Source organism: Petaurus breviceps, unplaced genomic scaffold (genome assembly GCF_028583685.1).
Source record: "Petaurus breviceps papuanus isolate PSGF00001 unplaced genomic scaffold, PetGlider_PUasm1.0 90630, whole genome shotgun sequence".
Lineage (NCBI taxonomy): Eukaryota > Metazoa > Chordata > Mammalia > Diprotodontia > Petauridae > Petaurus > Petaurus breviceps.
This window is the reverse complement of record NW_027187291.1, coordinates 1251456-1274778: the sequence shown is the minus strand read 5'-3', so window position 1 is coordinate 1274778 and position 23323 is coordinate 1251456. Positions and strand designations below refer to the sequence as shown.

The 23323-nt window shown below is 44.8% G+C and overlaps 1 protein-coding gene and 1 long non-coding RNA gene across 5 annotated transcripts in view; one reads left to right on the top strand and one right to left on the bottom strand.

Annotated features, from left to right (window-relative positions):
• Positions 1–41: 41 nt before the first annotated feature.
• SNX11 (sorting nexin 11) lies at positions 42–9005 on the bottom strand. 3 transcript variants are annotated; one of them, XM_069064335.1, is made up of 8 exons: positions 8856–9005; positions 6275–6422; positions 4601–4655; positions 4176–4262; positions 3420–3520; positions 2391–2486; positions 1911–2123; positions 42–1598 (listed from the first exon to the last, which is right to left on the bottom strand). In XM_069064335.1, the coding sequence occupies exons 2-8, from the start codon at positions 6283–6285 to the stop codon at positions 1319–1321; spliced, it is 843 nt and encodes a 280-aa protein (XP_068920436.1). In that variant the 5' UTR covers positions 6286–6422; positions 8856–9005; the 3' UTR covers positions 42–1318. The 3 variants fall into 3 exon arrangements, with proteins under 3 accessions (XP_068920436.1, XP_068920437.1, XP_068920438.1); XM_069064336.1 differs by having other exon boundaries at positions 6275–6465; positions 8856–8994; XM_069064337.1 differs by lacking the exon at positions 6275–6422 and having other exon boundaries at positions 8856–8999.
• A 175-nt stretch (positions 9006–9180) lies between these two features.
• The window catches only part of LOC138143131 (uncharacterized), a 28508-nt gene continuing 14365 nt past the window's right edge, over positions 9181–23323 (top strand). The window contains exon 1 of one of the 2 annotated variants that reach the window (XR_011163614.1): positions 9181–9427. This is a non-coding gene — a long non-coding RNA (uncharacterized lncRNA). The remainder of the gene's footprint in view (positions 9428–23323) is intronic. The other variant, XR_011163615.1, reaches the window with a different exon arrangement.

Sequence of the window (23323 nt, the reverse complement as noted above, 5' to 3'; positions counted from 1 at the left end):
CTTCTCTGCCACAGCTTGTTAGACACAAATTGCAACAATAGTCTTAAATACTTGAATTTTATTTCAGGCCAGAGCACCTCCACTCTGAGCTAAATGCCATGACAGTCCCACAGTGTCCACTGGTAGTAACAGAGTACATAGGCAAGGTGTGATGACCAGAGGAGGGGAAGGAGAAGGGAATAGGCAGACACATAGCCATTGGAAGAGCTGAGCCATGCTGAACGCCAGCAGCAAAACCCTCACCAGCCCCAGCTCTCAGTGGAGAGGCAGCAGGAGGCCAGAATGCCTCATTGTCTAAAGGCATCCTGTTCTTCTTCCCTAGAGCCCTTTGCTTACAGGAAAAAAAAAGCTCTCATCAACAAGCACAGTCCCCTGGCCCTGGTGAATTGAACAGGCTGTCTTATTATAACAGAGAGGCTATGCAAGAAAAACATTGTGGGATATGGGGAATATGAGGTGTAACGAAGCCAGCAGGGCACGGTCACATTTCTCCACATCCAGCCTGGAGTGGAAGCCTCAGCCCAAGGCTGCCACCCCCAAACCAACCCATCATCTCCCAACACAGCAGCTGTTTGCTGCCCTTCCAACTTAAATCAAGCCCCCACTTTGTGCAGGGCCTTCACCCACCCTTGAACATGGAAGGAGCAACAGCCTTGGGCTGTAACAAACCCCGGCTGCAAAGGGGGCTGTTGCCACCCCAGCCACAGAGAGGAAAGGGCAGGAAGAACAAGGGGACAGGAAGAGAACTATCCAACAGACTGGGGGCAGGGAGGTAGGGAGAAGGTCAACTTCCCAAAACAAATAGCTGCAGGAGCTGGAGTAAAAACAGTAAAAAAAATAAAAATCAATCTAAACATAAGTCCACTTCTAAAGCCAGGGCATGCCAGCTGGCTCCGAGTGGCCATGGGGACAATACAGGAAGCAAAAGCTAGCACCTTCTTACCTCTAGGTCCCCAACCACACCCAGATCCCCCAAAGCTGGTATATTACAAAGAGGGTGTTCCTACTCATTACAAACAAATCATCAGAAGAAACTCTGCTTCCAGAAGAGACAGGTATAAGGAGTTGTAAGACAAAACAGACCCTAAGCTTTCCAATTTGTGCAAAGCACAGCCAGCTTTCTTGTCCACCCAGTACGAGGTGGAGGACAAAGTGAGAGAGGAAGGCTACAAGCTGCTGCCACCATCACCATGTGAGGAAAAGGCTGCCCAGGGGGCTGACCACCCTAGACACTGCTGATCATCTTACCCCCAACCTGGGCTGGCCCCCTCTGGCCTGCTCCCTTCACATCCGATCTCAGACCAAAGTTCACCATTTCTCAGACTGTTTCCAACTGACCGGATTCCAAGTCCATGTCATAAGATGGGTGAACTGGGTGGTCTTCTTCCATTCTCTTCCAGGGCTGGGGGGCACTGGTCCTTTCATCAGATTGGACAAAGTCCCAGCTTGTAGATGAGGCTGGAAGAGGAAGAGAGCAACTTTCCAAGCCAGAAGCCATAGTATCAACCACAGGAGCCCACACTGCCAAGTGGTCCTTTTCTTCATTCTGGAGAGGTGATGAAGAGGCCTGACCACCAGGTCTTCGGATAAAACAGCAACTGCAAAAGATGTGGGGAGTGAGCACAGAAGAAGGAGGTGGACTCTGTTCTCACTCCCCAGGCTTCATATCCTAAGTCATGATGATTCAGTGAGGGGTAGACTCATCTGGAAGAAAATAACCAAGCAGAATTGCTACAGAGTCCTCAGGAATACTCTCCTTTCTTCGACGCCATCCTGCAGATAAGGGCACCCAAATGGAGTGCTATGCCTGAGGTCACACTGTTAGTATGTGACTGCTAGGACTTCATTTCAGGTCTGACTCCAAATCCAGAATTCTCTCCTTTTTACTACTAGCCCTACCCTCTCCTTACCTCTTACGCTGGTCTCCCATTGCTAGCTGAGATGAACCCATGCTCTCTTCTTGAACCCAGCCACAGTTAGACATGGCATAGTGAAGAATGGCATCAGCTACCGTCATGGGGCTCCGACCCTGGACACAGGCTTCAATCTCTGGTACTGACAGCTGACTCTGCAGGAAGAGGTGTAGCTGGCTGTCGGACAGGAGGACCACGTTTTGCAGGACTCTATGGCCAAATCCAGCAGTGATTAGAGAGCATCCTGAGATAAAGCACTGCCCTGAACTGTGAGTCTCATGGGGACTGCTGGCTCTTGTGAGCTGAGCCTTCAAGGTCTCGGAAAATTGGAGATCACAGACATCTCCACATCCATCCTAGCCAGGACCTACCTGCCTCCTCCTCATCCTACCCCAGGCTACCTGTCCCCTGGGGTACCCCTTGCCTGGAATGTTTAGTCACTACCCTGGCTAGCAAAAAGGCCAACCGGCCACTCACTTCTCCAAAAAGTGCTGAAGACCTTGTCTCCGCTTCTCAATAAATTCATCTGAGTTGCCAAAGAAAGTGGATTTTCCAGGGAGTTCAGGTACAGGCCTGGGGAGAAGAGAAAAGAACATGATCCTAGCATCCGGTCTGATAGAAACCTATCAGAAATCAGCCTTGCTTATGTTTTTAAAACTGCCCATTTCTTTCCCATCACAGAAAAACAGGAAACCCCTACTAGATCTTTAGCCATGAACTTAGAGCTTCTTAAATTGATCCCACTGATGAGAGGCTATGTGATTTGAACTCTTCTTCCAGTAGTGAGAATGAGGCAAGAATGAACAATTTATACTGTCAGCTAGGGTTCCACTGTCCCCTTAAAAGGGACTACTCTTATAGGAAAACTGGCAAAGTATGATAAGTGTGGTCTGTGGTAGTGACAAGGAGTGAGGTCACCTACTGACAAGGAAGGAACCATGACTTCTGGCTCATAACAAGTCAGTCAAATTTTCAACAACTTGCAGAGAATGCAGACCACCCTGATGTGGAAAAACTGTCCCAATACTTTCACATTTCACACAAAAAAACCCAACACCTACTTTCTTACCAAGGCTCTCAGTTAGTTAATTAGCTAAATCCCCAGGAATGGGAATCTGCATTCCAAATTCACAATTTCTGCATTTCCAACAGATGGGAAAGCAGCGACCCTTCAGATAAGTAGAGGAGTCTGATGGCTTCAATTTCAGTATTAAATTGTTCAGGTTTTACTTGGCATGTTGGAACAGAAGCTTATTCCACATTACTGCTTCAGTCAGATGACAGCCCTATGAGGTTCATGGTCTAAAGGTCAAGGGTTCTTGTAGACACACAGATACATACATATACACATACACAGACCCCCCCCCCCCATTTGAAGAAGACATTCCTATCATTCCCCTCCTCCCACCTGGAAAATTCTAACATTTTTGTCCTTTGGGAGCCCCACCCTGGAACACTTCTAAGCATTTGGGACCAAGGTCCAATAAGGAACCATGACAAACTCACACTAAGCCAGCATTTCTCTGTAGCTGCTTTCTCAGCCAAACAAACTCCCGATAACGTCGACGCACACAAGATGTCTTGGCAGTAAAGGCTTTGCTGTTGGTCTAGAGTACAGACAATTATAAGAGATAACTGACCCTGATAGAGACCTTTAAAATTCACAGAGCACTTTGCAAACATTACCTCAGTGGGGCCTCTTGGGAACCCTGGGCAGCAGGTTTGTATTACAATTACATCATTTTAGAAATGTCAAATGTTGGGGGTGGCTAGGTGGCGCAGTAAATAAAGTGCTGGCCCCAGAGTCGGAAGGACCCGAGGTGGGTTCCAGCCTCAGACACTTAACACCCACACAAAAAAACTAGCCGTGTAACCTTGGGCAAGTTACTTACCCCCAACTGCCCTCCAAAAGGCAAAAAAAAAAAATGTTAAATGTCCAGAAGCAAGCTTTGAACTCAGATCTTCCTGACTCCAAGCCCAGGACACTCTCCACTATAATGTAGAAGATCTCTCCCTTGGACTTCCCAGCTCAAGTAGAGTCCCATTAGTGCTCCTTGTGTGTTCCATAATGCAAGCATTGATGGTCCCCTATCAAATGTCTCTCCTTTCACACTTTTTCTACCAATCTCCCCAGTCCTTAGGCCTTCAAGTGGCAGCACTACACCCCACTCCCGGACTTCAAAGCCAGGAAGGCTAATAATCCTTGCCATGTAATGTTCCATATTAGCAGATGACTGGTTTTCCCACCCCCAAAATACTTACATGGAGAAATATCTTGTAGTCCACATAAGAATTCCAGGAACCTTCATTCTGTACTCGGGGATCCTGGACCCGTACAGTAATCAATTCCTGAAATAGAAAAATACTTGTCTTGGCTTTAGCTGGATCATATATCAAATGCATGTTCTTCAGAGACTGCCAGCTCCCCCACAGGCAGCACCAAAGAGCACCTTACTCACTGAGATGGGGTGCGAAAGGACTAATTCATAGCAATATCCAGTCTATTACAGGAGAGTTTATTACAGCCTCATCTGAATCCCTAAGACTGTGACTATAAGGAGGAAAATATTGCATTGGATTGGATGACTGTTTCATATCCAATTTTTCTGACCTCCCTCCTGACCCTTACCCCCCACATCCCTGCTCCCTCTCCCCCACTGAAAACTAACTGGGGAGCATATTCTTACCTCCTGTTCTTGATTCTCCAGCATCCTATAGGAAAAGCCCATCAAAGGGGACCATCTGATGAAGAGAAAGAAAAATAATCATTACCTTGTCTTATCCCTATCCCCTTTGACCAGAATGAAACTTTGTAAATGCTATCAAGACGTTCTAGAAGCCCAAACTGAACTCTCAGTCTCCACATTAATGATTTATATAAAGTAGGAATCCTTCCCACATTGACTCATCTCCAAGGTAAGGGTCCACACATGTTGACATCCCCTCCCAACTTTCTCTGAGATAAGACTCATCTCACTTTTTGTGGGCAGGGACCTTATTTCAACTCTTCTATTCCAAAGGGCAAGGCACATCAGTCAAAAACCAAAACATGTGTGTCCCATGGAGCTGGTCCCTAGGAGGCAGAATAAGCAGGTTCATCTGGAAACCTTTCAGAGCTGTCATTCAAGCAGTCATGAGGCCAGCTCAGACAGCTGTGTTCTGGCCAGGCAGGTTTAGTGAGAAACACAGAAGCCAAGGCTTTAGAAATGAGCCCAACACTGCCCCCTCCTGGCTATTTAAAAATAGCAAAAGCCTGAAAACACCAGTGCCCCACTCAGACCCCCTCTTGGGAAGTCTGTCAGCCTGTCTGTGCTTTCCTGGTGACAGATTCACCTCAGCAGAGATAAACAGCAGCGGCAGCACCCAGGAGCCCTCAAAATGACTGTCTAGTTGCCCTCTTCCCTACTTCCTCTGCTCCTCTGAATCAGAGCCAGCAGTTTTATCATTCCCTCTCTTGTGTTCCATCCGGCTTGTCTCTCTGCCCCGCCACCCCACAGCTACACAGGTCAACTCAGGACCCTTTACATTCCTTTGGTAAAGATTCATTAAAGTCTGAGCCTCCTACAATGAGCAGGTTTACATTTGTAGCAACATTGCCCATTCTGACAAGGGGACCATGAAGGCAGCAGCTCAGGGCTGCTGGAGTCCAAGGGGGCCCATGATGTCACCTTCTGTTAAAATACAGCACTAATCTTATTATTCCTAGAACCTCTCCAACAGGATCCATGCTTGCTGCTGCCTCCACCCCCTTCTCTCTCAAGACTGTAACAATAAGGTTTAATTTCCCTTTCCAATTTACCTTGAAATGAAAACAGACTACAGCCAATATGCACTGCCAACAAATGATGCAGGCTGGCTCATGGGAAAACAAGACTATCTCCAAGATCTCCCTCTCTGCCCCCCCCACCACACCCACTCATTTTTACAGTCTCACAATTAATTTTAAACACATTTTCTTATTAGTTCTGCCTTAGCATTAAGAGAGGATGTAATGAGTTTCCTTCTATTTTATGTTTTGCCAACACAAGGCTAACATTTCTAGAGAAAAGAAACTCATTTGCACCATGAAATTAGCAGCACAAACAGCTCTTCTAATTCTCTCCAATATACCAGAAGGCTTCTCCACAGACAGGCTTCACATGCAGAGATATGTCTGAATGGTATATAACAAGATCGGACTATAACATCAGGCAAGCCCAGGCTCTTCTGAGTTCAACATTTGTTTTGACAGTGTTCTATCAGCTGACCTATTCCAAGAGAGCCTGAATGAAGGAAAAAGGAAGCTCCTATTCTGCAGTAGCAGATCATTCAACATCTCCTGGCAAATAAATCACTTTTACTAAAAGAACCTGCACACTCACCTCAGATGCATAGGCACAAATTAGCCTTGGGAAAATCCTTTCTTCTTTGATAAGACTTTTGGCAATTTCACCAGGACTACTGATGTACTTCTTTCCCAGAGTACCCCCACAAACACATGTAGGGTAGTACAGTCTTCTAATGCACCATCTACAGGGATAATAAAAAACCATCTGGACACTAAAGAATGTCCCTATGGCCATATTTTAATGGATGGCTATCTTCCAATGCTGCATTTGCCAGCAACTCATATTTTGGGGAGTTCTGACTCTACAATCAATTTTTCCCAGTAATTTCTCCCACCATACACTAGCCACAGGCATAGGACCTACCACCTCAAAAACAAACAAAAAAACCAAGCCTCATTATGTCTGTTAAGAATTACATGTTAGAACCTATGATCACCAAGGAAGTATTTATAATTTTATTTTTTTTATAAAAGATACAAAATCTAGTTACTTAATACCAATCAGTTTCTCCAACAGCCCATCAGCATCACTCCTCAGGAGGAAATAAGACCCAGGCCTTCCAATGAAAGAAAAGGAATATGGACATCTAATTGGTCCATGTGGTCTAGGGGTAAGGATTTCTGTATTTATCCAGTCAGGACTAGGTTTGTTAAAGCTCTCCACACTATACAAAAAGAAATCAGCCAAAGCTATCTGCACAACTTCCTTCTAGACCACTTTCGCCACATTTATAATTTTCATTCACTTCTTCCCCTTAAAATCTTATCCTATTTCAACACCAACAGTTCAAGCTACGAAATCTTGTGACACTGAAGCTTAGAAAGGCTATTTGTTTTAACTGTTATCTATGGTAATAACTAATTTGCAAGGAAACAAAAGTGGACAAGAGCCCATTTTTTCTTTTTTTCCCCCGTTTAAACTATCAGGAGTTTTGTTTTGTTTTTTTTTTTGGGGGGGGGAAGTAGCATCATCATAACTATTAATCAACCTTTCAAGCCTGATGGTATCAGCTAGCACTTCATAAAAAGTCTGAGCTAAGGGAAAAGATGCTGTCAGGGCCACTCTAAATTATCACAGCTATAACTAACTTGCAGCATTTCAGAGAACATTAAACCTCCAGCAGGGGCAGCAAGGTGGCACAGTGGATAGGGCACTGGGCTGGAAATCATCTTCCTGAATTCAAATCTGGCCTCAGACACTTAGTAGTTGTGTGACCCTGGGCAAGTTTTGCCTCAGTTTCCTCATCTGTAAAATGAACCTGATAAGAAATGGCAAACGACTCCAAAATTTTTGCCAAGGATACCCCAAATGGGGTTACAAAGATCTGAACATGACTGAACAAAACAAATTCTCCATCGGAGTTCTTTTCCCTAATATGGGTGCCTTGAAAGAAACCCACATAGGATCTACAACATCCAAAAGGTTTATGTTGTTAGTGGAGAGGGTACTGAGAGCCAGGAAGGCAGGATTCTTAGACCAAGTTCTGTGTGACTCAGAACCAGGGGCTCCACCTGAGAATCAATTTGCAAATCAACATAAGGAATGTGAATGACAGGTGCTCTTCCCTGTCTCACAATTTAATGAGGCTAACTAGAGATGAGAGAAAAAAGTTTTTTAAAAAGCAAACACTTCTAATAACAGTTTTAATTGTATAGCACTTTTTACAAAAATTATCTCATTTGATCCTCACAACCACCCTAGGAGGTAGGTGCTACTATCTCCATTTGAGAGATGAAGAAACTGGTAGCCTTAACCGGGTTCACAGAGCTACTAAGTGTCTCAAGCAAAATCTTAACTCGAATCTTCCTGACTGAATCCAGAAGCAAGATTTGAACTCTGATCTTCCTGACTCCGAATCCTGCCTCCACTTGCTACAGAATCACTAATTCTAGTTCCATTCTCTGACCAAATTTGAGAGTCAACTTTCCCTGCCTTCCTTAAACCTCTTGCTCACACCTTGCCAAAAACAAAAGCTACCCCAATCCCGGGATCTCGAGGGGAGCCCTCCCCCCACCCCACCAGCGCTGGCTCCATCACCTGCCCAAACTGGCAAGTTCCGAATCTCAAAAAGGGAACCGCCAAAAGCGGGTCAAGAAATCCCCGAGCTTTTAAAGGGCACGGCCGGAGGAAGGGCAGAAGCCAAGAGCCATAGCTGGGGCAATGGAGAGGGACCACGACTAGGTGCCTCAGGTAATGCAGGTATTACCCCCTGGAGATCACATCGCCCCTCTGGAACTCAGCTGCCTCATTTGAAAAAGAGGGGAGGAAATTCATCCGGATTCAGAGGACCCTCTAGCCTAAAGCTACGATCCTTCAACCATCCCATGGCACCCTGGGCTGGCTCCACTAGTCTCACCACCAAGGCTTGGTCCTTCCCCCAGCTACCTGGGCACCCCAGGGCCTGCTCCTCCGCCTCCACCTCCAAAGCCCCGGGCCCTGTCCCTGCCCTCTCCCACCGCCGGGTTGCACTGTCCCCCTCGCATCACTTTCCTTTCCTCTCTGAGACTCCTTCTGGGACACCCTCCAGCTCCACTGCAGCAGGCAGGGACTTTGGACTGAGCCCCCACTAGCCCCTAGTGCTGCCTTTGCCCAGAGGAGCCCCGAGACTCCTCACCTGAAGACACAGGCTACGCCCCTCGCCTACGATTCCGCCGCCCCACCAGATAGCCGGGATCGCCGGCTTCTTCTTCCGGGGCACAACGCCCCAGGGCATGACGGGAAGGAGACTTCCCTCCCAGCCAAACACAGCAGTCTCAAGATGCCACGCGACGCGACGCGACGCCCCTCCCCCCTCTCCCGCCCCCTCTCCCCTCACGAGACTTGAGATCTGAGCTTTAAGCCTAGAGTTAGAGGAGTGGGTCGGGTCTCCGCCTTAGGCCACCAATTACAGGCCTGGTCCCCTGGCGGCCCACGTGCTCAGCGCACATAGGTGGGTGGATTCAGGGGCGGGGCCGCCAATCTATCACCAATGACCAATCAGGGAACCCGTTCCTCCCATCTTTATGGACTTCAGCCAATCAACGACCGGGGTGGACTGTTTAAAGGTCTAAAGGGCTCTAAAGGGCGGGCCAGGTGTTTCATTGGCATATTTTCCTGCGTCTCTGCTTTCTATTATCTAGGGTCCATCTGGAGGAAGTAAAGAGTTTTTTGAGATGGCTGAGAAGAGTGAGTCGAAATTCAGAAAAGGTATGCCTGTAACCACAACAGGTGTTGTGAGTTACCATCTTATTAAATAAACCCCAGGACTTTGTGTTTCCCTGCCTTTCCATGTAATCAATAAACATGTATTAATTGCCTACTGTGTGCCAGGCCCCGTGCTAATTGCTGTGGATACTAAGAGAGGCAAAAAATAGTCCCTGCCCTCAAGGAGCTGATTGTCTAATGGGAGAGGCAACGTGCAAACTGTAAGAATGAAGGTTATTTTATCTTGTGTTGCTCCCACAGATGTTTTTAAGAAATAGTAAATGCTTCCAGACTGTTGGGAGCTTGTGATAAACCTATCATGTTTTGCAAGGACAATGGTGGAGCAAGTCTTGGCTTCAGGGGAAATAGGTTGGGATGGGACAGATTCACAAGTGTCCTCACTACTATGCCTTCGTAATTAACCTCATGAATAAGGAGGGAATGTGGGATAAGGAAGAATGTAACCCTGAGGAGTCTGGACCAATCCTGACTTTGATAGGAAGGGTATGACTAAGCTCACTCCTGTTTCTCAACCTGTGTGGGTGTTCCTAGTGAGCACCACATCCGATTTCTCTCAAGAAGTATAATAAACCCTTCTGCCCACTCTTTCTGAGTTCTTTCAGTGAGAATGATTCTATCATGTGGATCTTCCTGAGTGTACTGCTACCAGGAAACAGTGGACATCGGAAGTTCCTTTGGGCTAACTCCCTGACCTTGCCTGGGAAGTACTGTGATACCCACAACAGTGTTTCTAACCAAACAAAGGAATACCAAGCAACCTATATACCTGGCTGTCCCATGAACTATACACCACATCTCTCAGTCCCAGCTATTTTCTCTGGCTGTCTCTGTTGCCTGAAATGCTCTCCTACATTCCAACTACTGACCTCCCTGGCTTCAAGTCTCAACTAAAATCCCATCTTCTACAGGAAACCTTCCCTAATCTCTCTTAATTCCAGTGCCTTCCTTCTGTTAATTATTTTCTATTTATCCTGTATATGACTTGCTTGTATGTGTGAGAGTACATTTAAAATCTATGTCGAGGTGTAGCTAGGTGGCACAGTGAGTAAGAGCACCAGCCCCAGAGTCAGGAGACCTGGGATTGGTTCTGGGCTCAGATACTTAACACCCACACAAAAATAACTGGCCATGTAACCTTAAGCAAGTTACTTAACCCAGATTGCTTAAAGAAAAATCTATATCGAATTACTAAATTGAATTGGCAAAGAGGAAATAATGCAGGGAAAACATTAGAATTAAGAGAGATTGGCTTCCAGTAAACAGTAAGATTTTAGTTGGAATTTAAAAGAAACAAGGCAGCTCTTTAGTCTAAGGGTTCCAGGCATGGGGGATAGTCAGAGAAAATTCCCATAGCCAAGAGATGGAGTGTCTTGTTTGTGAAACAGTCAGGAGGCCACTGACACTGGATCAAAGGATACAAGTTGGGGAAAAGGTATAAGACTGGAAAAATGGGATGGGGCTAGATTATATAGGGCTTTGAATGCCAAATGGAGCATTTTGTATTTTATTCTAGAGGTAACAGGAAACCACTGGAGTTTGAGTAGGGGGATGACACTGACAAGGGGGCAGGTGTTTGTTTCAGGAACCCCAATAACCAGAGTCCCTTGGTGGGCAGTCTGGAATGAATTCACAGGCTCAATCATTCTGAGTCATGTTGGTAAAAGTTTATTGTTACACTTTACAGTGGGCAAAAGTTCTTAGGGAACCTGCAACCTTAAAGAGTTACAGTTAAAGTACATAAAGGATAACCATAGTAAATCAGATGTCAATTATGCTAACTAGGTGATCAGGGTGGGATTAGGGAAGAGTTAAGGAGTGGGTTGGTTCTTAAAGGAACATGCACTTGTAACATCTACTATGCAGGCATATTGCCCATAATTCACTGGGAAATAGCCCAAGGTAGGGCTGCCTGGAGGTGTGGTTTTAGGCTTGAAACTTCACTAAGTCAGCTACTGGTCAGGGCTGACCAAGCTGCCACCCATCAATGTCATGTTTGACAAGATATTGGGAGTTCAATATATCCCAAGCTAATGAGGGATTCAGGATGTATATAATGATCTAAGGATATACATACGACTGAGTTTAGGATATATGTGATATGTATGACCCCATACACAGCTGCTTCAGCCAGTACACAGTTGGGTCAAACTACTAAATTCTGTAAGTGCCTCAGGTAAGCATTTTGTTAGGGCCTGCTGCTAGAGAGAAACTGCCTAAGGCAATCTTTTGAGGCTAGGGAGAAATGTGATTTTACAAACTGGGGTTCAAGCACAGGCACCCAAGCACCCCATCAACACAGTTGCACTTGTACTTCAGGAAAATAACTTTAGTGGCTGAACAGATTAGACAACTGGAAAATTATTAGTAACTTTCGAGAGAGAGTCCCCTCTGTCATCCCCACTCTCACTTATTTTCTCTTTTTTTTTTTTCCTAAAGCAATTGGGGTTAAGTAACTTGCTCAAGGTTACACGGCCAGTTATTTCTGGGTGTGGTGCTAAGTATCTGAGCCCAGATTCAATCCCAGGTCATCTCAACTCCGGCCAATGCTCTTATTCACTGCACCACCTGGCCACCTCTCTCACTTATTTTCAATCTCTCCCTCTCTACTACTGGATTGTTCCCCACTAACTATAAACATTTCTATGGCTCCCTTTTCTTGAAAAAACTCTCCATTGATCCTTCCATCCTTGCTATATCTTCCTATATCTCTTCTGCCCTTTGTAACTAAACTCCTTGAAAAGGCTATGTACAATAGATGCCTCTATTTTCTCTCCTCTCATCCTCTTCTTAAACTCTCACAATCTGACTTGCAACCTTATCATTCCACCTAAACTGCTCTCTCCAAAATTACTAAATATCTAAAATTACTAAGGATTGCTAAATTCAGTGGCCTTTCTCAATTCTCATTCTCCTTGACCTCTCTGACACTTTGACACTGTTGATCAAGTTCTTTCCTCTCTCTAAAGTTTTCAGGACAATGCTTTCTCCTAGCCCTCATTCTACTGACCTTCCTCTATCTCCTTAGCTGGGTGCTCTAACCATGTCCCTCAGGGTTCTGTCCTAGGCTTCTTTCTTCCTTCTATCATACTTTACTTGGTGATTTCATCAGCTCCCATGGATTTAATTACCATCTCTCTGATGATTCTCAATCTACCTATTCTGTCCCAAACTCTCTACCAACCTCCGATCTCGAATCTCCAATTGCCTTTCAGACATCTGGAAACTGATGTCCAGTAAACATCTATCTCAATATGTATACAACAGAACTCTTCCCCTAAACTCTCCCCACCTTCCTACCTTCCCTATCACTATAGAGGGCAACATCATCCTCCTAGTCCCTCAGGCTCACAACCTAGAAAGCATCCTGGATTCTTCAATATCTCTCACCCCCACTCATATGCAATCTGTTGCCAAGACCTGTCGATCTCACCTTTACGTCTCAAGTCTCAAATAGGCTCCCTTCTCTCCTCTGATGCTGCTACCACAGTATTCACACTGTTATCACTTCATGCCTGAACTACTGACAGAGTCTGCCAGTGGGTCTGCCTGCCTCAAATCTCTCCCAACTTCAATCCATCCTTCACTCATCCTAGAAAATGATTTTCCTAAAGTTCGGGTCAGATCAACCTCCCCCTCCCACGATCACCTGATAAATTCCAGTGGCTCCCTATTTCCTCTGCTATCAAATACAAAATGCTTTGATAGGAGTTCAAAGCCCTCCATAAGTAGAGCCCTCTTACCTTTACTGTCTTTTTACACCTTACTCCCCAACAGTGACACAGGCCTCCTGGCTGTTCAGAGGTAGGAGTGAGGTTTGGCAGGCTTTGATGGTTCAAATTGACCCTCTGAATCTTGGACATTTGTTAGCCCTGTGATCTCTGGCAGTTTGCTTGCTTCTCTTAAAGTCAGTTTTCTCATATATCAAACAGAGATAAATAGGATCATAGATTTCCAGAGGAAAGGTACCAATTTATTTTTACATATGAGAAAACGAAAGCCTAGAGAAGGGAGCTAGACTATAAAGCTATGTATTGAATGAATTATTTTAATTGTTTTTTTAAATTTGTTCATTGTAGAGAGGGAAGGATATAGTTGGAGGGACAGATGTTTTTTTAAAGAAAAAAACAACAAAGGGCAATTATGCAAATAATGCTATGCAATGGTATTACACAGAATTAAAATTCAGGCACTGAACCACAATGCCAAAAAAAATGGTGAAATTACACTCTACACCACCTTACTACTAAGAAAAAATTAATTTCAATGCAGTACCTTAATGGGGTAGATCCTCCTTAGACTGTTCCTCAAGACTCTCCCCAAACCCTTCCTATAGACAACCCCTAGATCCCTTCTACAATCCTGTGTATAAGATCCATCTTGCCTCCATGAAGGGGCACAGATTCAATCAAGCTCAGACTCAGTCTGTCAGATTTTTCTATCCCCCTTGTCAATACAAGAGTCACAAATACTTAGGCTCCCTAAGAGTCTACCCATTATGGTGAATCCTTTAAAACTTTGCTTTACTTTGATTTAGTCAAGACTTGAGTCAAATTCATTTGTCAGGACCCAGTGTGTTAGTATTTTGGGGTCTTGAGCACTCCTAAACCTCAAAACTCTCCTTATTGAAACTCTTCATTCCTGGTTCTCATATCTCTGACCCCTCCCCTCTTTCCTCTTTACTCTTCCCACCCAGTGAGTATGTGGGTGTTATCTTGGGTGTCTCCTAAGCTTCATTTCTTGGCCTCTTTCATTCTCAGAAAACTTCTCTGCCTTCTGTGAGAAGCATGCTTGCTCTAGAAAGAAAATTCGAAGCTAGGAAAGTTCTTGTTCAAATTCCTTATGAATAAGTAACTCCTAAAGGAGTACCATTGCTCAAATAAATGCAAGGCTTCCCTCTTCCGAGTTCTTCTCCTTGATATGTTCTCCTTAAACAGCTCATTAAGCATGCATACAAGCTTCTGACCTTTTACTTGATAAGAAATCTGGTTCTGCTAGGTCACAGCTTCAATTAGAACCAGTCACCTCTGACTTACATCCTATTATCACTCCTCTGGTGGAAACAGAATTCCTTCCTTTGTTTCTCACACTTCTCATCTTCAATTATCCCCTGTAGATGACTTCCAAATCCTCATCCTCTTCATGGAGACAAGTGACAGTTATAATATTTCCAACTAAACTAATCATATTCACTGTTGGGAGCCAAAGAGGCCTGATCCAGGACTCAGATAAAGATCTCACTATGTTCCCTATAGAAGGCCTTCAATATTGGGCTTTGTTAAGCTTGCTCCTTGGGTCTTTTAATATGGTTTACACTTAAAAGGATGTTGTTTGAGCTCTGAGACCAATAGGCTCTGCCCCAAGCCTTTAGTTGTTCAGAATCAAAATATTTGAATTCTTAGGTGGTCATTTCCTATGCAGATGTACTTGATGGAGGCTTTGGTTCCTGGCCTTGAAGCCAGCTCTCAAGAGGATCCTTTGCAATGTGACTGCACATAAAAAGAGTTAACTGGCTCTTCCTAAGACCTCTCTGGCACCTAGAGAAGGAATCCTTATCAAATTATCTATTCTGTGCTACTTCCAGGATATAACAGACTAAGATAATGAATAAGAAAAGTTGTGTTCCCTTCCTTTGTCTCATTGCTCTATAAAAACCATGTTCTGAGAATCAATAAATGGAGTTCATGGATCTTCCTTGAACTACCCACATGGCCTGGTCATTTCTTATTCACGTCTCCAAATCATGCTAAGTGCTGGACACTGAGCAGCCCATGGCAATTTACCTCTAATATTCTCTCCCCCTGTTTTTGTCAGTGGGTAGTGATTATGGTCCCATCTACAGATCTTGAAGCCAACTTTGATTCATCCCTATTTGTATCAAAGGGCTCCCTATTCTTCCTGGACCATCCCTCGAATGTAAGTCTGTTTCTTTCCATTCCCACGGCCATTGCCCTAGGTCAAGCCCTTATTACCTTATTATGTATTGTTCTCTAGCCTCTTCCCTGATCATTAAATCATTATAAGATAGTCTTAACTGCTTAATCTGGTATTTAAGGTGCTCAACAATCTGGCCCCAAACTTCCTTTCTAATTTTATCTTCTACTTGGCACATCCCTAGCACAAATCCTTAACTCCATCTGGACTGTCTACTCTTTCTCCTAAACCTTTCTTAGACTTAGCTAATTTAAAGCCCAAGTCACATTTCACCTCCATGAAGTGATCTCTACGAATTGCTTTAGTACTTTGTACTATTTACACGACACACAATCTCATAGGGTGATGGAAAGGAATGATTGCAAAAGAGATTGTGGGGGTCAGCTAGGTGGCTTAGTGTATAGAGCTTGGGCCCTGGAGTCAGGAAGACCTGAGTTCAAATCCAACCTCAGACACTTAACACTTACTAGCCATGTGACCTTGGGCAAGTCACTTAATAACCCCAATTGCCCTGCCTTCCACCCTCCAAAAAGCAGCAAAAAAGAGAGATTGTCAAGAAAAAAGCAATAGGACTTTCTGACTGAATGAAAAGTAAAAATAAAATTTGAGTTCTAGTTTTTAGCCCCTAGGTGGCGCAGTAGAGAGAGCACTTGGGCCTGAAATTAAGAAGACAAGTTCTAATGTGAATTGAGATACTTATTACCTGGGTGACCCTGGACAAGTCACTTAACCTCTGTTTGCTACACTTTCCTCATCTGTAAAATGGGAGTACTAATAGCACCTAGGTTCCAGGGTATTTTTGTAACATTTTGTAATATTTGTAACACAAGATCCTCGAGGGCAGGGACACTATTTTTTGCCTGTTTTTGTATCCTTAGCACAATGCCTGGAACACAGTAGGTCTTAACAAATACTTGTTTCCTTCTATTGAGGTTTAGGGGTGCTGGGACCTGGAAATAGCAACACATAGGCCCTGCCTGGAATGAATTAGATCCAAGCCTTCTTTCAGCCAAAGACAAGGTTTATAAGAATACTGATAAAAACTCGTTCATCAAAAGCTTCCAAGAAGGAGTGGTGGTCCAGGGTGGGGCCAAGTGCAGATAATGAAAGTTGCTAAGTAAGTAAGAAAGTAGTTAATTAACTGGGAAGGGCCTATTTCCCAAGGTGAATGCCTGGGACCTGGGCCACTTGGGAAAGTTCAGTGGCTTTTCCTTTTTGGGGTCTAGATCCCAAAGGCATGGTCTTTCCTTTTGGGCTTTCAGATCCCATCCCTGTCACTTCTTTCAGCCCAAGTAACTGAGAAAATGTGGAAATATAGAAGTCAAGGCTTATTAGGGGGATGTCAATGAATGCAATTTTAGACATATTGAACTTGAGATGCTGATAGATATCAATGCTTATTGGTCTATCTGAGTGGATATCCAGCAATCAATAAATCAGCAACATTTATTATCTCTGTACTATGTGCCAAGCACTGTGCTAAGCTGTAGGGATACAAAAAGAGATTTTAAAAAACAGCCCCTACTCTCAAGGAGCTCACAGTCTAACAGGAAAGAAAACATGCAAACAAATGTATATAAAGCACGCTATATTCAGGATAAATAAGAAATAATTAACAGACAGAAGGTACTGGAATTAAGAGGGGCTTCCTGTAGAAGGTAGTATTTTAGTTGAGACTTAAAGGAAGCCAGGGAGGTCAGTAGTCTGAGCAGAGGAGGGAGGGTGATCCAGAGACAATGCCAGGAGCTGAGAGATGGCATGTCTTGTTCTTGGTCTGGAAGAACAGTCAAGAAGGGAGTGTCACTGTATCAAAGAATGTATTGGGCAGTAAGATATAAGAAGATTGGAAAGGTAGGAGGGGATCTAGTTATGGAGGGCTTTGAATGCCTAACAGAGCATTTTGTATTTGATCTTGGAAGCAATAGAGAGCCACTGAAGTTTATTGACTGGGGATGGGGGAGATGTGATATCATTGGGTCTGTGTTTTAGAAAAATCACTTCAGTGGCTGTGAAGAGGTTACCCATGAAGAGGGTTAGGGAAACTCTGGAGATCCCAAAATACCAACATGCTGGGTCTTGCCAAATGAATGCAACTCAAGTCTTCTCTCAGCCAAAGAAAAGTTAAGTTTATTAAAAGTTCACTTGTATTAGATACAGAGTAAGTCTGTGCTAGGTCATTCTACGTTGCTCTCACCATTCTATGGCGATCTCACAAACATGGAGACAAGATGGGGTCTTATATACAGAAGGTTGTGGGAGGAATCTAGGGTTGGTATAGAGGAGAACTTTGGGGAGGCTAGGCCAGTTCAAGGGTGGATTGATATTTTGATAGGCTCAAGGGTGGGAAATCTAGTAACAGAGGTTTAGGCTCAGCCACAACATAAGGCTTATGGCCTCATGCAAATGCCTCATCAAATGAGATGATTTAATCAGTGTTCAAGGGGGGGTTCCCAGAGCCTCAAGGGGGTTCCCAGACCTCAAGGACTCAAGGAGAACTTGAGAGGGCTCCCAGAGCCCATACCTCATCATTCCCCCCTCAAACAAATGGGACCCAAATTCCTTTGGGGTAAAGGGCAAAGGTCTTAGCTTCTGAAAGTGCTTCCTGCTGGCAAGGGGCATAGAGCTGTCCCTGCCTCTGTGGGTCCCGTTCAAGGGGGTCAGACTTCACATTCAAGGGTTCAGACTCTGGAACGCGAATAACGCCAGGTCCAGTGGGCTGGAGAAGTTAGATTCAGTCAGAGATTTGCATAGCCTTAGTGGTCATCCAGAGGTTGATGGCTTGAACCCTGGAGGAGACAAACCTGGCAAGGAGGTTAAGCAAACAAAGACCAAAAACTCACCAAAAAAAATAGAGAAAAGACAATTTCCCTGGTAGGAATTAAAGATGACTGTGGCAAAGCCAAAATGCAGTCAGATATCCCTTTCCTTTCTAAATTGCTCCATGGACATTTAGCACATGGAAAGCAATAGCAGGCACAGAATTTAATAGTTTTCAAAACAGGCAACAACTCCCAAAGCCGGTTCTCTCCTTCCATCATCATAGAAAGTGAAAGGTTTTTCCTAGATTGGGTGAAGCTGGAGTGGTGGTCAATTTAGTTTTCAAAGTCTCAAAAGCTTTCACCTGGTGGTCTGGGCCTTGAGTAGCAATTCGTGGTTGCAGTCCCTCTCAGGCCTTGGGTTTAATTGGATATAAACCACTCTGGGGGAACACTTTAGGATCTAGGAGTCAAACAAATGCTGGCATGGCAGAAGTAGCTCACCCAGGAATTTCCTTATCCCAACTGTTGACTCAACTATCTCCCACACTTCTGAGGGAACATTGAGAAGACTGGAGGACAGGGTACTGGGAGGTGGCTCTACTACTTTTACCTTTGTGACCATACTTCCTCCAATGTCCTTCCTGGTCAGATGAGCACAGTTCTAGAGGCATTGGTTCCTGGGGCTCCCTCTGGGGGGGGGGGTGTGTGCTGTGGAGGGTCACTCCTTGGACCAGTGACCCTTCTTGTGGCATTGAAAGCAGGTTTCCCCACTACCCAAGTCTCTGGGCTTCCTCCAAGGGGGCACCTTAGAAGGGCACTCCTTGGACCTTGCTTGTGACATTGAAAGCAGGTTTCCCCACTGCCCAAGTAACTGGTTCTGGGAGTTGCCTACTTAATGGCTTCTGTTGAACTTTCTCAGAACAAGGTTCTCAGGAAAGACTATGAGATGCTTGAAGCTAGAGCCCCTCCACAGAGGGGCAATGGGGACCAATTAAATGACCCCTTTCCTATGGCTTTAGCCCCAGCCCCTCCCCCCTCAGCAACTCCTGCTCAGGTCACTGAGGCAGTTCCCCCAGCCCCTTGGCTCCCCTTCCCTTTTCCTCTAGCCCTACACCCCTTGTTTCCTATCTCCTACTCTGTATCTCCCATCATTTCCCCTCCCCCCTCAGGGACCTCTGCTCAGGTCCCAGCCACTGGTCAGGCTGAAGTGCCTCCCTCTGTGGCTCCTCCCCCTGAGGCAATACCCACTCAGGCCTCAGGCCCTACCCCCAAGGCAGTCATAGAGATATCTCCACTTCTGACCCCTTCCACTCCTCAAGTGCTGGCTGATCTTCCCCCTTACCAGCTGTATCTCCCAGTCTTGCAGTCTGATTCAGCCAGCACCCCCAGTCACTTTCTCACAGGAAGTGGGATTTCCAATCTCCCCTCTCAAGCCTCTGTCCCCATACCACCTTCAGGGCTTTTTCCCTTAAGGGAAGCAGCTCTCTCGTCAGGTGGGACAACTAGAGTGCATGTCCCATTCTCCATTTCAGATCTCAAGCAAATTAAAGAAAAGTTGGGTAAGTTCTCTGAAAACCCAACAAAGTTTACTGAAGGCTTTCAGGACTTATCCCTGCAATTTGAGCTTTCTTGGGGGGTGATTTGCATATCCTCTCCTCTACCTATGTTCCACTGAGAAGAGAATCTGGGAACAAGCTCCCAAATTTGGAGATCGTTTGGCTAGCAATACCCCAGAAAATACCCCCCAGGAACAGCTGCTCTTCCCACTAGTGACCCAGAAGGGGATTATCAGATCTGGGATGACAGGGAAAAGAGAGACCATGTGGTACTTTGCCTGTTAGAAGGCCTAAGAACTGCATTTCAAAAGCAAGTAAATTATCAGAAAGAGAAATTTGAGACAAATCAAGAAAATCCCACTCTTTTCCTAGAGAGACTTTGTAGAAGCTATTAAAAAGTATACAAATTTAGATCCTGACTCTATAGAAGGGACAGCAATCCTTAACATGTATTTTATTAGTCAGTCTGCCCCAGATATTAGGAGGAAACTGGAGAAATTGGCATTGTGACCCCAAACACCTCAGGCCCAATTACTGGAGACAGCCTTTGGAGTCTTTAATAACAGAGACCTGGTTACAGTAGCAGGGGAGAAAGAACACAGGGACAGAGACAGAGAACATGCTCAGTTCTTGGCTGCTGCCATGGCCAGGAAAAGCCCCTTCCAAAAATAGGCCATGATTCACCATCTTCTAGGCTATACCTAGGCCAAATGGTTTTGCAAAAAAACAAAACCAAAACAAAAACCTCAACTTTTCCTTTTTAAGATCTTCAGAGAAACTAAATTTTTTCCAATGTAGTAAGAGACAACCCAAAGGCAAACTTTTGGGAGCTAAAGGCATAGAGCCTGGAAATTCCTTCCTCCATAAAGGAAGGTTTGAGAGTAAGCCTCGAAAAACAAACAAAAAAAAACACAAAAAAGTACCTGAAGTTTTCCCAGTTCCCTAGCACTGAGAGAATTGAAAGAATCTGGCTTACACTTCCAGATGCGGCATCTGTCCTTATCTTCCATTCTTCAGAAACTGTGCACATGTCCATGTTCTCCAAAATAACCAAACAGGACCAAGAACCTGAGGTCAGGCTGAGCACAAAACAGCCTCCTAGCTGTATGACCTAATGGGACCTGAGAAGTCAGCCCCCCCCCCGCCCCCAAAGAAAAACACACACACAAAACCCCACACAACAAACCAAATAAAAAAAACTGTACTTCCAATGTATTAGGGAAAGAGAAAGGCTTATGTACCTTCCAGTCCCCGCTGGAGAAGAGCTTGAGATTAGCATTGCTCCCAGTCAGGGAACCATAAAAATGAAGAGATTACCCATAAAGAGGGTTAGGGGCACTCTGGAGACCCCAAAATACCAACACACCAGGTCCTGCCAAAAGAATGCGACTCAAGTCATCTCTCAGCCAAAGAAAAGTAAAGTTTATTAAAAGTTCACTTGTATTGGACACAGAGTAAGTCTGTGCTAGGTCATTCTATGGCGCTCTCACTATTCTATAGTCTCTCACCATTCTATAGTATTCTCACAGACATGAATAAAAGATGGAGTCTTATATACAGAAGATTGTGAGAGGAATCTAGCAGTGTTCTAGAGGAGTTTGGGGAGGGATTTCAGGAGGAGTTAATGAGGTTAATGAATGATTAAGGGTGGGAAGTTGCTAGAGGCTTCCTGGAGACTATAGACAATGGTAGGCTAGGCCAGCTCAAGGATGGATTGATATATTTTGATAGGCTCATGGGTGGGAAGTCTAGTAACCCAGCCTTGGGCTCAGCCACAATGTAAGGCCTCATGCAAATTTGCCTCATGCAAATGCCTCACCAAATGAGATGATTTAATCAGAGTTCAAGGGGGGGGTTCCCAGAGCCTGTACCTCAAGGATTCAAGGAGAGCTCAAGGGGGCTCCCAGAGCCCATACCTGAACAGTTGGATGGAGGATGTATCATTGTGGAAAGAGAGTTGAGGCAGGCTGACCCATCAGCAAACTTTTGCAGTAATTTAGGCATGAGGTGATGAGGGCCTGCCCTAGAGTGGTGGCAGTCTTAGAAGAGGGGAGGGGATGTGTGAGATGAAGGTGAAATCCGTAGGGCTTGGCAACAGCTTGGATGGGGAGGGGGGAAGGGTGTAAGAGATAATAAGGAACCCAGGATAACTTCTAGGTTCCAAGCATGAGGGACTGGGAAGATGGTGTTGCCTTCTCCAGTAATAAGGAAAGTATGAGGGGGGAAGTTTGGGGAGAAAGATGAGTTCTGAGGCAGTTGGAGATGTGAGGTTGAAGTTGGCAGAAAGATTGAAACAGGAAAGGGAGATGTGTGAGAATCCTTAGCATAGAGATGGTAATGATATGGTGCTAATGATGGACCCCTAAAAGGCCCTGAACTCTCCCAGGTGCTCCCCTGGGGCATCAGGCCCTTCCCAGTTAACAATCCTTTCAACTACCCTTCCTTTGTGGTCCTCATTGTCTTCACCTAACCCAACCCTAGACAGCCACTCCTTAATTCCTTCTAGTTCCCTCTGTGTTGCCTCCCAATCACCCCAATATCCACATTATAAAAAAAGTCAGTCATGTCCACCAAATTGTGCAGATTCCTTAAGAATCTGGCCAGGTTAAGTTAAGCAATACAAATGCTCAGATTCTTAAAATCTGGCGGTTTTAATGTTTTATTAAACCTTGTCTCTGATTGAAAGAAGTCTGGAGTTGAATTCCTTAGAGGCAGGACCTACGTCTTTTGCCCTTTAATTTTAGGGTTCCCAACACCTCTAGATGGAAATGGTAATTCAATCCAGAGGAACTGATGAGATCACTGAATGAAGTAATATAAAGAGAAAAGAGAAGGGGGCCAGGACAGAGCCCTGAGAGGCACCTACAGTTAGAGGGTGTGATCTGGAAGAGGATCCACCAAAAAAGAAAGAAAAGAAATGCTTAGACATAGGAAGAGAATGAGGAGAGTGATTTTCTGAAAACCTAGAGAGAAGAGAGGATCCAGGAGGAGAGAGGTCAACAGTGGTCTAGGAGAAAGAAGATTGAGAAAAGGCAATTGGATTTGGCAACTAAGAGATCTTAGTAATTTTGGAGAGAATAGTTTCAGTGGAATGAGGCCAGAAGCCAAATCATAAGGGGTTAAGAGAGTGAAAAGAAAGAAAGTGTAAGCACTTATTGTAGATGGCCTTTTCAAGGAGTTTAGCTACAAAGGGCAGATGAGATATAGGAAGACCCTAGTGTGAGGGATGATTTCTCAGAAGTGAAGCCTCTGTAAAAGGGTTAATAGTTTTTGTGTTATTGAAACACAGTTTACTCCCTTACAAAATAACATCTGTAGTTAAAACCACGCTTTGTATCACAGCCTAAACTGTGCAGTCTTGCAAACTTGCAAAAATTCCCTCCTTTTCTTGTCTTGGGGCAGTCTTTCCTAACTGCCTTTGTTCTTTGTTGCTGGGGGAGATTCACACAAAATACCCATGTTTCCCGATAATAAGACCTATCCCGAAAATAAGCCCTCCCCTTACTGTGTAAGATTCCTCTAAAATAAGCCCTCCCCCGAAAATAAGCCCTATTGAGAGTGCTACACACTACATTACAAATAAGCCCTATTGAGATTGCTACACGCTACATTACGGTACCCTCTGTATGCAC

Excerpts from the sequence above, each read along its gene's own strand:
- SNX11 (XM_069064335.1), bottom strand. Across the intron at positions 4,263-4,600 it reads TGGAGAATCAAGAACAGGAG|GAATTGATTACTGTACGGGT; the intron begins GTAAGAATATGC and ends TTTCTATTTCAG. Across the intron at positions 2,487-3,419 it reads CAGAGAAATGCTGGCTTAGT|GCCTGTACCTGAACTCCCTG; the intron begins GTGAGTTTGTCA and ends TCTTCTCCCCAG.